General features: G+C 41.6%; 1 protein-coding gene across 1 annotated transcript in view; it reads left to right on the forward strand.

Annotated features, from left to right (window-relative positions):
- Positions 1-4,909: 4,909 nt before the first annotated feature.
- Positions 4,910-14,184, forward strand: part of NET1 (neuroepithelial cell transforming 1) — a 60,987-nt gene continuing 51,712 nt past the window's right edge. Inside the window, exon 1 of the mRNA XM_049624555.1 lies at positions 4,910-5,180. Coding sequence (XP_049480512.1) covers positions 5,053-5,180 — 128 coding nt within the window. The 5' untranslated portion in view covers positions 4,910-5,052. The remainder of the gene's footprint in view (positions 5,181-14,184) is intronic.

A 14,184-nucleotide genomic window follows, 5' to 3' on the forward strand; every position in this document is an offset into this window, starting at 1 on the left:
TCTCCTGAATTTATGAGTTCTACGTGTTACAGAATTTGATCTTCATGAAACCAATCCTGTCTGTCTCTACCTGCCTATAATCCCCCAAATTTTTAGGGTTCTGATCATTCCATGTAATAAAGACAAAGAGTAAGTCTGTTCCATTTTATAAAATCAGAATCTTGTTTATTTTGTTGCTGTGTCAGATTTCTCCCCTTGGCCCCTGATATTTTTAGTTTGAGACAAGGTAAGGGAAAATCAGAAGATCTGAGTATCTCATTTCTGGCCATTGACACATTCGGTATGTTTAATTTTTTACATTTTTTTTCATTTTTTTTAATGTTTATTTATTTTGAGAGAGAAGGAGAGAGAGGGGGGAGAGAGAGAGGGGGGGAGAGAGAGAGAATATGAATGAGTAGGGGAGGGGCAGAGAGAGGGAGACAGAATCCCAAGCAGGCTCCACACTGTCAGTGCAAAGCCTGATGCGGGGCTCGAACCCACAAACTGTGAGATCATAACCTGAACTGAAACCAAGAGTTGGACACCTAAATGACTGAGCCACTCAGGCACCCCTAATTTTTTGTTTTTAATACTCAACCTCACTTAGAGCTATGATTAACTTAAGATTTGCAATTAGAACAAAATTAGAAAAATCTCATTTGTAATGTAATTTAAGAAACATATCCTTTTTTTTCCTTTTATTTTAGTAATTCCTTTATTCCTTAGAAGACTAAATCTTAAAAGAATAAAGTTTCTTCAACTAATAATAATCGGAAGTTCAAGTCTGGAGAAGTCTTCTGCTGTGATGGTTAGTTTCATGTGTCAACTTGGATAGCCCGTGGTGCTTATTCAATCAATCACCAATCCATGTATTGCTATGAAGTCATTTTGTAGATACCGCTAACACTGACAATCAGTTGACTTTATGTAAATATTACCCTTGATAATGTGGGTGGGTCTCACTTAATCAGTGGGAAGGCCTTAAAAGCAAAACAGCACTATCAACTTCAGCTCCTACCCAAGAGTTGCCAGCCTGCCAGTCTGCCCTACTAACTTCAGATTTTATAGTGTCCACAATGACATAAACCATTCCATGAAATACATCTCCACAGATACATAACATGCGACTCCATTACCTTGTATACATATAAACATATACTTAAACCTCTCTCTGTATAAATCTCCGTTTTTCTATAAACATATACATAAACGTATTTATTACTAGCTCTGTTTCTCTGGTAGAACCCTCACTGACACAGGCGTGGCTGTCCTTAGGTCCTGAGAGAGAGTGAAAGAAAACTTGCAAGTATAAAAGTGTATGTTTATGGTTAGGATTTCCTTTCTTTACAAAGTTCCTCCCTTAAGTATTTTTTAATATAGGCCAGTCAATTTGCCTGCTAAGAAACTGAGAAGAAGAAACCTTCTAAGTGAGAAATTCTTGTTAAACAAAAATTCTTCAGCTCTGAGAAATAATTCTCATTGATACACTGACCTTTCTGAAGTTATCTTTGCTAATTCTCCATTGGCGGCCCTGGTGGCCACAGCCAAAGTCACTTTCCATTGTCATTCCCTCCCCCGTGGTACCCACATGCCTACCTTGTTCCCCCTCCATCCTCCTCTCCCATTGCTAACATAATTCAGTAGTTTAAAACTTCAGTGGCATCTTCTTAAGATAGTCTAAGCATGAAAGAAATTAGCCCCAATCTACTTTTAATTAGTAATGCTTTTCCTGGCTACACATTTTTCCCTCCAAGTTTCATTCTTCTTCTTCTTCTTTTTTTTTTTTTTTAAGTTTATTTATTCATTTAGAGAGAGTAAAAGAGAATGTGAGCAGGAGAGAGGCAGAGAGAGAGAGAGGAAGAGAGAGAATCCTAAGCAGGCTCCACGCTGTCAGCGCAGAACCCAACGTGGGGCTTGAGCCCACGAACTGTGAGATCATGACCTGACCTGAAATCGAGAGTCAGATGCCTAACTGACTGAGCCACTCAGGTGCCTCCCAAGTTTCATTCTTCTTAAACCCTCCAGCTAGCACTCCAGTTTCCAATTTTACGGTTTTTCTCATTGACATATCTAAAAGCAAACCAATATAGCAAATGATGACAGATAGATGCAAAAAATGAACAACTTTCACTTCACGTACACACAAACACACATGATAGATTTTAAGACACAACAAACCTGATTTCAAATAGTCTGCCCTGTTGTGCCAATAAATACTCTTCTGCTGGTCCGGTGAGATTGGCGAAACTTTTCTTCGTAAAGCAAGTTTACCGTAAAGTAACCTCCTCATTGGCAGTTTAAGAAAGCACAGCCTTAATAGCTTTAAGACACGAGTCTGAGGACTCGCTGGAAGAACAGAAGTAAATCCACGGCACAGAGTGGTCAAGCAGACTGTCAGAAGTGACAGGATGAATTCTCGGGATTCTTCCTCTACAACCCCACTTATACACCAGCTAGTACACACTGTGTGACCCTGCTGGTTGCTGAAACAAGCATGATATGTATCACTTGGTAACCAGGTTTACAAAAAGAGAGTTTGATTTCTTTAGAGAAAATAAGAGAATAGGTTTTAGAATTCTTGATTTGGGTCCTAATTTGTATTAGTATACTAGTCGTTGAAATGATTTGAGAACATCCCACAAGAGAATGTTTGTAAATCGCTGTTTGGGTGGAAACCAGCTACTTCAGCGTGCCTGGCTCGCTCAGTTGGAGGAATGAGGCTCTTGATCTCGGGGTCGTGAGTTCGAGCCTGTTGTTAAGCCCCGCTTAAGTAAATAAGCTTTAAAAAAACAAAGCTCTTTACACAGCATTTCTGTACTGTTTTACTCTAACTGCCGCAAAGCAATATTTTCTTTTTTAATTTTGGGTAGGGTAGGATAAAGTAAAATATCACAACATGATTCTTATAACACAAGAATTTTTCCTTGTGGTATAAATGTAATTCAAGTTCAGCATCTCGTGATTTAAAAAATTATAAAACACAAGAAAGTAAAAATAATAATAACTTAATACTCATACTCTGACTACCTAGAGATATCTTAATGCATTGATTTCATCTTCTTCCTCCATTAAATCTCTTATAATTCATGACTCAGGATGTACTGATTATACCTCTATAGTCCATGTTTTTATTTAAAAATTACAGTATACTTATCCTATTATACACTTCATAGTTCATTTTTGTTGACTGAAAATATTTTTTCCACAGGGCACCTGGGTGGCTCAGTCAGTTGAGTGTCTGACTAGCTCAGGTCATGATCTCACAGTTCGTGGGATCAACCCCATGTTGGTCTCTGTGTTGACAGCAGGGAGCTTGCTTGGGATTCTCTCTCTCCTTCTCTCTCTGCCCCTCCCCTGCTCGCTCTCTCTCTCTCAAAATAAATGAATAAACATTAAAAAAAAACAACAACAAAATATTCTTTCCAGTGGGTCAACTATAATTAACCATTTCCCCATCATTATTTATTTAGACTACCTTCACTTTTTCTGATATTATAAACATCAATGCCATTAATATCTTCACATTGCAGGGAAAACAAAATTTCAATTCTACCCTCTCAGTGTGTCGGGCTGGGCATGAGAGTTAAAATGACAGAACACAGATTAACAGGGGAAAAGCAAATAAATTTTCACATGTACATGGGAGCTCCCCAATCCCAACAGGAAAAAGACGATCCAACGAAGTGGCAAAACCTTAGTGCTCATATAGTAGGTCAGATGAAGAGAGGCAATCGTGCAAAAGTAGCTAAAATACATGAGGAGGCCAAGGGAAGATAACAGTTATTCTAACAAGTGCTGTTTGTACAGAATTCTCTGTACACCTGTCCTCCCAATCTCTGGTGATGAGAAGATTCCTTTCTTCCTGGCACAGGGACAGCAGCTGCTCACATGGAAGTTTTATCTCCAGTTTTTAGGAAGAAAAGTGGAGATCAGAATGTCCTTCTTGTATCTGGTGTTCTTCAAGTGCCCACAGCTCAAAATAATCCTAATGTCATATTCCCAGCTGGCATATTCTACCCTTTCATGTATGTATAATTTTATTCCTTAGGACAGATTCCCAGAAACGGAATCATAGTATCAAAGGAGAAGTTATTTTTAATGTTTATTTATTTTTGAGAGAGACAGAGACAGAGACAGAGCACGAGCAGGAGAGGGGCAGAGAGAGTGGGAGACACAGAAACCGAAGCAGGCTCCAGGCTCCCAGCTGTCAGCACAGAGCCCCAATGGGGGGCTTGAACTCACTAACCCTGAGATCATGACCTGAGCCAAAGTCCAACGTTTAACGGACTAATCTATAATAACCCGGAAGAAGTTATTTTTTAAAGACTTTGATACATAAAAAGCAATATTTAAAATCAAAGAATGTGCTATTTAACAGCCGTCTTTTTTATTTAAGGAGATCCTTTATTGGATGCTGAGCTTTTTGCCGCCTTCATACACTTAGAGGATGAAGGCACCTTCACTCTCTTTTGCTAAAGAGAAAATGCCTCTCCCTATTGGGAGACAGGACGGCTCATAATTCGGTCTTAGTGGTTTCCTAGAGACAGCCCTGAGAACACATTTCCATCACCTTTGGTAACTGGGGATTTATCTCACATGAATAATTTAGCGCGTATGCGACCAATAACGCCACATCAGTTTGGGTCCTTACTCTCGATCCCTCTTCTCCCCCAATACTAAGAAAGATCTAAAGTGCTTCCAATCTGCCGTGGCCTGTGGCTTAAGTCCTAATGAACACTGAAACAGGTAACGGGCCTTGGGGATTTCGCCATTGGGTCTGAACTAAATCCAAGGCCATCCAGGAATCTGCAGGACTGACCCCTTCACCATCCTGCCTGGCCCCGTTCCATTTAAGCGCCAAAAGGGCGGGACTTCACGTTTCCTAGCAACCGTCCGCTGCCCCCCGATTGGCTGGGCGCCGCACGGCCGCCATTTTCAAACCCCGGAAGATGGCGGCGGCGGTGGCGGCGCCCTCCTGACAGGAACTGCTCTCCGGGCAGCAGTGGTCGGGCGCGGTGCCCGACCCAGCGGGTCCCCCGGGCACCCGGCCACCGCCCCACCCCCCTCCGCGCCATGGAGCCCGAGCAGGCTGCCCAGAAGCAGCCCCGGCCGCGGAGGCGAAGCCGCCGGGCCTCCGGGCTCAACGCGGACGGCGCCGCGGGACCTTCGGCCGACACCCCCAGGCCGGGGCCCGACGGCCGGTAAGCGCTGGAAGCCGCAGCGACCGGGGACCCGGGCGTCCGGTCCGAGCACGGGGGGGGGGGGGGAGGGACGCGGAGAGGGGCACTGCTCAACCCCCTTCTTCTCCTCCGCGTCCTCCTGGTCCTCAGGCGGGGCGCGCGCTGCTGACCCTCCTCCTCCTCCTCCTCCTCCCCCCCCCTCCCCCGGCGGGGGCGCGGGCTCTTTACTCACCTCCTCTTCCTCCTCCTGGTCCTCAGGCGGGGCGCGGGCTGCAGTCCTCCTCCTCCCCCATCACCCCCCTCCTGCTCCCTCCCCTCCTGCCCTTCCTCTGGCCCGGCGCGCGCTGCCCACTTCCCCCTGCCCCGCCCCTCCCTCCAGGGCGGGGGCGGGGGCGGGGGCGGTGCGGGCCGGCGGAGGAGGTGGGCTCTCCGCGGGCCGGGGGCTGCAGCGGGGGCGGGTGCTCAACGCCACCCCGGAGGCCGACCGCCCGGGAGCCTGCGGGCCTCGGGAAGGGGGAGGGGTCGCCACCGGAGGAGCCGCGCGACTTGCAACGGGCGCGAAACTGGGGCTGAAAGCGAGCGTTCGAGGGAGACGCCTTGCGGACGCCTGTCGGCGAACCGAGCACAGCCCGCGGCGGCTCCAGCCTCCCGGCGGAACAGGTCCCAGCGGATGGTCGCTGGCTTTGCCTGTCGTCCCACGCTCCCCATTCTGTGTCGTGTGTCTGGAAAGGGTGGCCCCTGAGGGCCTCCGAAGGCTGCGTCTGGGAGAGGGGCGGCGGACACGAGTACTGAACACCTTGCCCTCCCGCCACGGCGTTGGAGGTGGCAGGTGCCGGTTGCCGGCTGTTGGACCTTTCGTCTCTAGGCCCGCGTCCTCAGCTGTGAAATGGGGATTCCGCTGGGACCCACTTCCTAGCAGTTGTAAAATGTAGAGAGAAGGCGCGGAAGGGGCGTGCGCCGCGCCTCTACCCCGAGCGCCCTCGATCTGTGTTAACTGCCGGCTGGTTTTTAAAGTAACAATTCCGCCTCTGCGCGTCGTTTCCAAAGGCCCTGTGGTCCGTCTCACATACTGCTTGGGATAGACCACAGTCCCTTGCGTAATTGACATTCTGCTTGCGCCTGAAGGTGCTGCTCCCTGTTTGAGACATAGGACACCTTTCATCGACAAGGCATTTATAAACCCATTGGGATGTTTTGTTCTGTTTTTAATTTTTTTTTTTTTGACATTTACTTAATTTTGAGAGACAGGGTGCGCGGGATAGAGGACCTCAAGCAGGCTCTGACGCAGTGATTGCAGAGCCCAGCGCGGGGCTCATACCCGCAAACCACAAGGTCGTGACCCGAGCCGAAACCAGCGAGGCTCCTCCAACTGAGCCACCCAGACATCCCTATAAGCCCATCGCTAAGTTACTCTGCAGAGACCTAGGGGTTTTTTTCATTAGAAACATTTTTATTGTTTTGTGGTTTACAGTACTTGTGGTCTCACACCTTCGTGAAATCTCGGTAGTGATTACAGCCTCTATTTAAGGAGTGTTAGAAGAGCAAGAGGAGTCATTTCAGCCTGAGAGGTGCAAAGACTAGTTAAGGAACATAGAATTTCGGAAATATCCAACAGAGGCAGCGTTAGATTCCTTCTGCATTCATTCATTTATACTGTTGGGCACCGTCCAGGCGTTGTAGATACTGGGAATTCTGCTGAATAAAATAGATGAAGTGTCTCCTCTCATGAAGCTTAAATTGGGTGAGAAAGACTATCATCAAATATATACAGTATCAGGTGGTCGTACTGTGAAGAGAATTAAGGCATGGTAAAGGGGATAGAGATCAGGAGAGGGTAGTGTTGCTTTTGTTGTTGTTGTTGATTTATTTTTGAGAGAGAGAGTGAGTGGGCAGGGGAGGGGCAGAGAGAGGGAGAGACATTCCCAAGCAGGCTCCGTGCTGTCAGCACAGAGACTGATGGGGTCTTGAACTCACGAATCCTGAGATCATGACCTGAGCTGAAATCAAGAGCCATACCCTTAACTGACTGCACCACCCAGGTGCCCCAGTGTTGCTATTTTTAAAAGAGCAAAAGGAAAAGCTCCCATGATGATGACATTTGAGATCCGAAGACATTAAGGAATAAGGCAAGTGAGTATTTGGAGGGAGAGACGGCAAGTGCAAAGGCCTTGCAGTAGAATCCCATTTGGTGTCTTTAAGGATCTGCAGAGAAGCCAAGACCCGGTGGAGGAAACAAGGGGAAGAAGCGCAGAGGAAGAGGTCAGAGACGAGGCGGGGGCCAGATCATGCAGTACCTGGGATACCTACCCTTGAAGGGACCTCAAATTTGAATTAGTGAGTTGGGAAGCAGGAACAGATGATGTGATCTATATTCTAAAAGGACCACTCTGACTTACGTGGCGAGAGAAGCAGGGACCTAGAAGCAGAGGGTATTGTAGTTGAGACATCGTATCAAAGTGGGAGACATGAAAAATACTCATATTTGGGATGTGTTTGAAAATAGAGCTGACGGGGGCACCTGGGTGGCTCAGTCAGTTGAGCGTCCGACTTCGGCTCAGGTCATGATCTTGTGGTTCGTGAGTTCGAGCCCCGCGTCGGGCTCTGTGCTGACAGCTCAGAGCCTGGAGTCTGCTTCGGATTCTGTGTCTCCCTCTCTCTCTGCCCCTGTCCCACTCGCGCTCTGTCTCTCTCTGCCTCTCAAAAATAAAGAAACATAATAAAAAAAAATTTAGAAAATAGAGCTGACAGGATTTGCAGATGGATTAACTGTGGCGTTGACAGGAGAAGGCAAGAGTTCATCACAATTTTTTTTCTCTTTCTTAAATTGAAGTATGATTAATGTACAGTGTTATATTTGGTTCAGGTATACAACACAGTGATTTGATATTCTCATTGCTCTCTTTTTTGCTTTTTCTTAACCTTTTGTTGAACTATAACTCTTGAATTAAAGAGTGCACAAATGTTAAGCATTTATTTAGCTCAGTGACATTTCATAAAGCAAACCCACCTGTGGAACCAGATATAAATTTGAGAGTTGTCAACAAATAGACCTGAAATCATGGAACTGGGAAGTCATCTAGATTATGAATATAAATAAATAATTTCAAGACTAACTCTTTTGGGCCTCCCAACATTTAAAGGTCAGGGTAAAGAGGATACTGGGGGCAGCTGGTGAAGTAAGAAAAGAACCAAGAACAGTCCCTCAGAGGCCCAGTGAAGAAAGGATTTCAAGGAGGAGATACTCCTCAAGGAGGAGGATGCTATGTCACATATTAGTGATAAGGAAGGATTGAAAAGTTTAAGTTAGATAAGGAACAAAAAGACCATTAAATCTGGTAATGAGAAGAGCATATTATCTTCGATCATTTCCATAGACTAGTTGAAATATTGAATTTACAATGTTTGCAATGGGTTGAGAAGAGAATGAGGTGTGATTTTTCAAGAAACATGTGAATGCCAGACACTAGAAATATGGGTATGGAAAATACTATGCTTACTCAAAAGTTTATAATTTTATAGAAAAGAAAGATAAATTAATAATTGTGATAAAAGTCACTGTAGAGGTCTAACCGGATGCCACAGATGCAGATAAAAGGAACACTTATGAAAAGAACAAGAAATGATTTCCTGTTGAAATCCCTGAGTCTTGAAGGACCAGGTTAGAGAGGTGTAAATGGGTGATTTCATGTAGAGGAGAAGCGTGCTGAAAGGTCCTGAGGCAAATGGACAGGAGCTCTAGATATCACACCTAGCTGGCTCTGACTAGGTGCTAATTGTGTAACGGGGAGGATTTCAGGATAGTGATGAGAGATTATCCTAAAGAACCACATCACGAAGGAGCCTTGTATGCATGAGAGTTTGGGTTTTATCCAAGGTGATGGGGAAATCCTGAAAGACAAGCCAAGGACATGGTACTTGCATTGTAAAATGTCATTGCATCTTCATTGAGAAAAATAAGTAGCATTTGGGAGTCATGACACTCTTTTAAGTCTTATAAAAACTACTTCTGAAAAGTGCTGATACACATAAAATTTCAAATTTGTGGTCCCTTTCACCACGACTATGGATACCAAATTAAAAATCTCAGGTACAGATGGTGACTGGTCGGAAGTCAGTCTGCAGTAGCCTAAATGAAAGGTGAGGGGTGTTTGAATCTGATAGCTGGCAATGAGATTGGAAAACGAGAAATCCTGAGTGTGGATTACACTTTGAAGAAATAGGGAGGCAACCGTTTGTGCAGGAGACTCTTAAGGGATAAACTTGTTATCCTTGGGTAGTAGGTAGAGGGAGAAGTGGAAGAGACAGGAGAAGAGAGATGATTAGCCAACGAGGCAGAAAAGGATGGAATTCAAGTTAAGGGTAAAGAATTTCGCCTGGCTAAAAGCTACGGGTGGTATACTTTTAGGTAAGTTTGGGGAATGGGGTCGGTTGTGAGCAGGAATTTGAGATCCTTCCCCGCAGGCTTCCATTTTTCCGTGTGAGGGTGGGAATGAGGTCTGAGTAAAGGACGATGGCACAGGCAGCATGAGGATAGGAATGAAGTTAGCAGAGCCTTGGAGAAAAACTAGGGAGTGAAGTAACTAATCCAAATTCCGTTTTCCAGAAAGGGTGTAAGACATTTCCAAGAATACATAAAATATGACAGGGTAATATCAATTAATAGTGGAGCAAGAAACAACTATTTAAGCTGACATCAGATCCAGAAATCATAAGGAAGAAGACTGATGTATAAGCCTATGTAAATGTAAAACTTTCTGTAGGTAAGGTCACTCTACAGTAATTTGAAAAACAACATACAAGAAAAGTGAAAGTATTACTGGGTTTTTTAAAAACAGTGTTCACATACCATACAATTTTACCCATTTAAAGTGTGCAGTGTTTTTCTATGTATTCAGATATGTGTAACCATCACCATAGTCCATTTTAGAACATTTTATTTTAATATCGAAAAGAAACCCCATCTCCTTCCGTTATTATTCCCCTCCCCCAAACTCCTCCCCACTCTATCCCAAGCTCTGATCCACTTTCTGTCTCTGTATTGCCCTGTTTTGGACATTTCATATGAACAGAATCATGTGGCCATTTTTGGTGGCCCATCCTTTGCCCGTTTTTTAATTGGGTTATTTGTCCTTTTTTTCATTATTGAGTTTTAAGAGTTCTTTACTCTAGGCTCAAGTCCTTTATCAGATACATGATTTGTAAATATTTTCTCTTATTCTGGGGGTTGTCTGTTCAGTTTCCTGATGTCCTTTGAAGAACATAAGTTTTTAATTTTGATCAAGTCCAATTTATCTATATTTGTTGCCTTTTCTTTTGGCATCACATCTAAGATTCCTTTGCTGAATTGGAGGTTGTGAAGGTTTGCCCCTATGTTTTCTAGTTTAAGCTCTGATACTTAGGTCTTTGATCTGTGAGAGTTAATTTTTATATATCGTGTAAAGTAAGGGTACTATTTCTTTTTCCTGTGGCTGTCTGGTTGTCCCAGCCTCATTTGTTGAAAAAACTGTCCTTTCCCCATCAAATGGGCTTGGCACCTTATGAAAAACCAGTTGACCGTAGGTGTCTTAGTTTATTTTTCGACTTTCAATTTTATTCCCTTGATGTGTGTGTATATCCTTCTGCCAGCACCACAGCTTATTGATTATCACTACTTTATGGTAAGTTTTGAAATCAAGACATACGAGTCCTACTTTGTTCTTCCTTTTTCATGATTGTTTCAGCTATTCTGGGTCTCTTGTAACTCCATATGAGTTTTAGGACAAGCTTGTCAATTTTTGCAAAGAAGTCAGCTGAGATTCTGATAGGGATTACATTGAATCTGTAGATCAGTTTTGGGGGGTATTGCCATTTTAGCAATGTTCAGTGTTCCAGTCTATGAACAAGGAATGTTTTCCCAACTATTTAGATCTTTAACTTCTTTCTGCAGTATTTTATAATTTTCAGAGTATAACTTTTGTACTACTTGCTTAATTTATTTGTAAATATATTTTCTTTTGGATGCTATTGTAAATGGAATTTGTTTCTTAATTTCAAGAGTATAAAAGTACACTTGATTTTTGTAGGTAGATTTTGTATCCTGCACTGTTCCTGCATGCATTCTAAAAGTTTCTTGGTGAATTCTTTAGGATTTTCTACATACAAGGTTATGTCATCAGCGAATATAAATAGTTATATTTCTTTTTTTCCAACCTGGATACCTTAATTCTTTCTCTTTCCTAATGGCTCTCACTGTAACCTCCAGTACACTGTTGAGCAGGATCACTGAGACTGGAAAAATCCTTATCTAGTTGCTGATCTCAGGGGCAAAGCATGCAGTCTTTCACCTTTAACTAAAATGTTAGCTGTGGGGTTTTGTAGATGCCCTTTATCAGACTGAGGAAGTTCCCTTCTACTCCTAGTTTTTTAAGTGATTTCATCTTGAAAGGGTTTTAGATCTTTGTCAAATGTTCTCTCTCTCTCCCCAACCCCCACTTTGGTCTATTTTTTAATGTATTGATGTGATGTGTTACATTAATTTTTAGGTGTTAAAACAACTTTGCCTTCCTGGTATAAATCCTATTTGGTCATGGTGTGTAATTTTATACTGTTGGATTCAGTACTGTTTTATTGGTTTGCTAATATTTTATTGAGGATTTTTACGTCTATATTCACAAGAGATATTGGTCTGTAGTTTTCTTCTGGTGTCTTTGTCTGGTTTTGGTATCAGGTAATACTGGTCTCATGAGTTGGATGGTGTTCCCTGCTCTTTTTGGAAAAAAACCCTGCAGTTTTTTGGAAAAGTTAGTGAAAAATTGGTATTAATTCTTTAAATGTTTGGTAGGATCCAGGGATAAAGCCATCCGGACCTGGACTTTTCTTTGCAGATTTTTTTTTTTTTTTTTTTTTAATTGCTAATTCAGTCTCTTCCCTTGTTCTAGATGTACTTCTTCTTAAGTCACTTTCAGTAATTTGTGTCTTTTAAGAATTTGCTCATTTCATTTACACTATTTAATTTGTTGGCATACAGTTATTCATGATATCCTTTTATAGTCCTTTTTATTTTTGTAAGATAAGTGGTAATGCCTCCTCTTTTATTTCCATTTCTAGTAATTTGAGTCTTCTTATTGTCTTGGTCTGTCTACCTAGAAATTTGTCCATTTTGTTGATCTTTCCAAAGGACCAGCTTTTGGCTTCATTGATTTTTTTTCTACTGTTTTTCTCTTCTCTGTGTCATTAATTTCTACTTTAGCCTTTATTATTTCTGTCCTTTTGTTTGCTTTACGTTTATTCTGCCCCTCTTTATCCAGTGTCTTAAGATGGAAAATTATTTATTTGACACTTTTTCTTAATATAGATAGTTATAACTATAAATTCCCCCCTAAGCACTACTTTAATTGGATCCTATAAGTTTTGATATTTTGTGTCTGCATTATTATTAATATGGAATTATTTTGTGATTTCCCATTGCTTTCTTCTTTGACCCATTGATTATTTATGAGTGCATTGTTTAATTTCCACATATTTGTTAGTTTCCCAATTTTTTTCCTGCTGTTGATTGCCAATTTTGTGGTTGAGGACATATTTTTATTATTTATGTCCTTTTAAATATATTTTTATTTTATGCCCTAGAATATAGTCTTTCAAGGAGAATGCTTTTCATGTGGATTTGAAAATGTATATTCTTTTGGCTGTAGTGTCTAGAGATGGCAGTTAGATCTAGTTGGTTTATAGAGTTGTTCAAGTTTTAATTTCCTTGTTGATCTTCTAGTTATTCTGCCATTATTGAAGATGAGGTATTGAAGCTGCTGTTGTTGAATTGGCTGTTTTTCCCTTCTTTTCGGTCAGTTTTTGCTATCTGTATTTTATTTTGTTATTAGGTGCATATATATTTGTAATGTTTTACTTCCCTGATGGATCGATCCTTTCATCATTATAAAATGACTCCCTTACCTTTGGTAACTGTTTTTTTGTTTTGTTTTAGATTCTATTTTGTCTGATATTAATATAACCAGCCTAGCTTGTGGTTTGCTGTTCGCATAGTTTCTTTTTACTTTCAAGCTATTTGTATCTTTAAAGCTAAAGTATGTCTCCTATGGATGGTACAGTTGATCCTTGAACAATGTGGTTTTGAGCTGCATGGGTCCACTTATAAGTGGATTTTTTACAGTATTGTAAATCTGTTTTCTTTTCCTTATGATTTTCTTAATATTTTCTTTTCCCAAGCTTATTTTATAGTAAGAATACAGTATATACTCCATATAACATACAAAATATGTGCTGACCTACTATTTATGTTATACTTAAGGCTTCTGGTAAACAAAACGCTATTAGTAAAGTTTTGCAGGAGTCAAAAGTTATACATGGATTTTTGACCACATGGGGGATGGTTCATGATGTGCTCCTAACCCCCACATTGTTCAAGAGTCAATGGTATATAGTTGGATTATATTTATTTCTTTTAAATCCAGGCTAACAATCTCTGTCTTACTATTGGGAGATTTACTCCACTCACATTTAATGTTCTCTATTAATATAGTTTGATTTATGCCTGCTATTTTGCATTTTGTTTTATGCCTGACCTTGGTTTCTCTATTTGGCCTTTATTGCTTTCTTTTGCATTAAGTGAATGTTTTCTAATTAATGGCATTTTAATTTATTTACTGATTTTTTTTTTTTTTCATTTAGACTGATTTTATTTGTGCTCTTTGTCTTTTTGGGTAGATTCAAATGACCATCTAGACTCACTTGCTTTTAGCCTGAATACTTCCTTTTGGTATGTAAGACAGGTCTACAGACAACACGTTTTCTCAGTTTTTGTTTATCTAGATAATGTCTTAATTTCACCTTCATATTTGAAAGCTAGTTTTGATGGAATTGGGATTCTTTGTTGATAGTCTTTCTCTTTGAGCACTTTGAATATGACGTCTCACTGCTTTCTGGTTTATGGTTTCTGCTGATAGGTCAGCCATTAATCTTGCTGGGATTCCCTTGTAAGTAGCAAGTCATTTTTCTCTTGCTCCTTTCAAGATTTTCTCCTATGTTTGAC

The sequence above is a fragment of the Panthera uncia genome, chromosome B4 (genome assembly GCF_023721935.1).
Source record: "Panthera uncia isolate 11264 chromosome B4, Puncia_PCG_1.0, whole genome shotgun sequence".
NCBI classification, from domain to species: domain Eukaryota; kingdom Metazoa; phylum Chordata; class Mammalia; order Carnivora; family Felidae; genus Panthera; species Panthera uncia.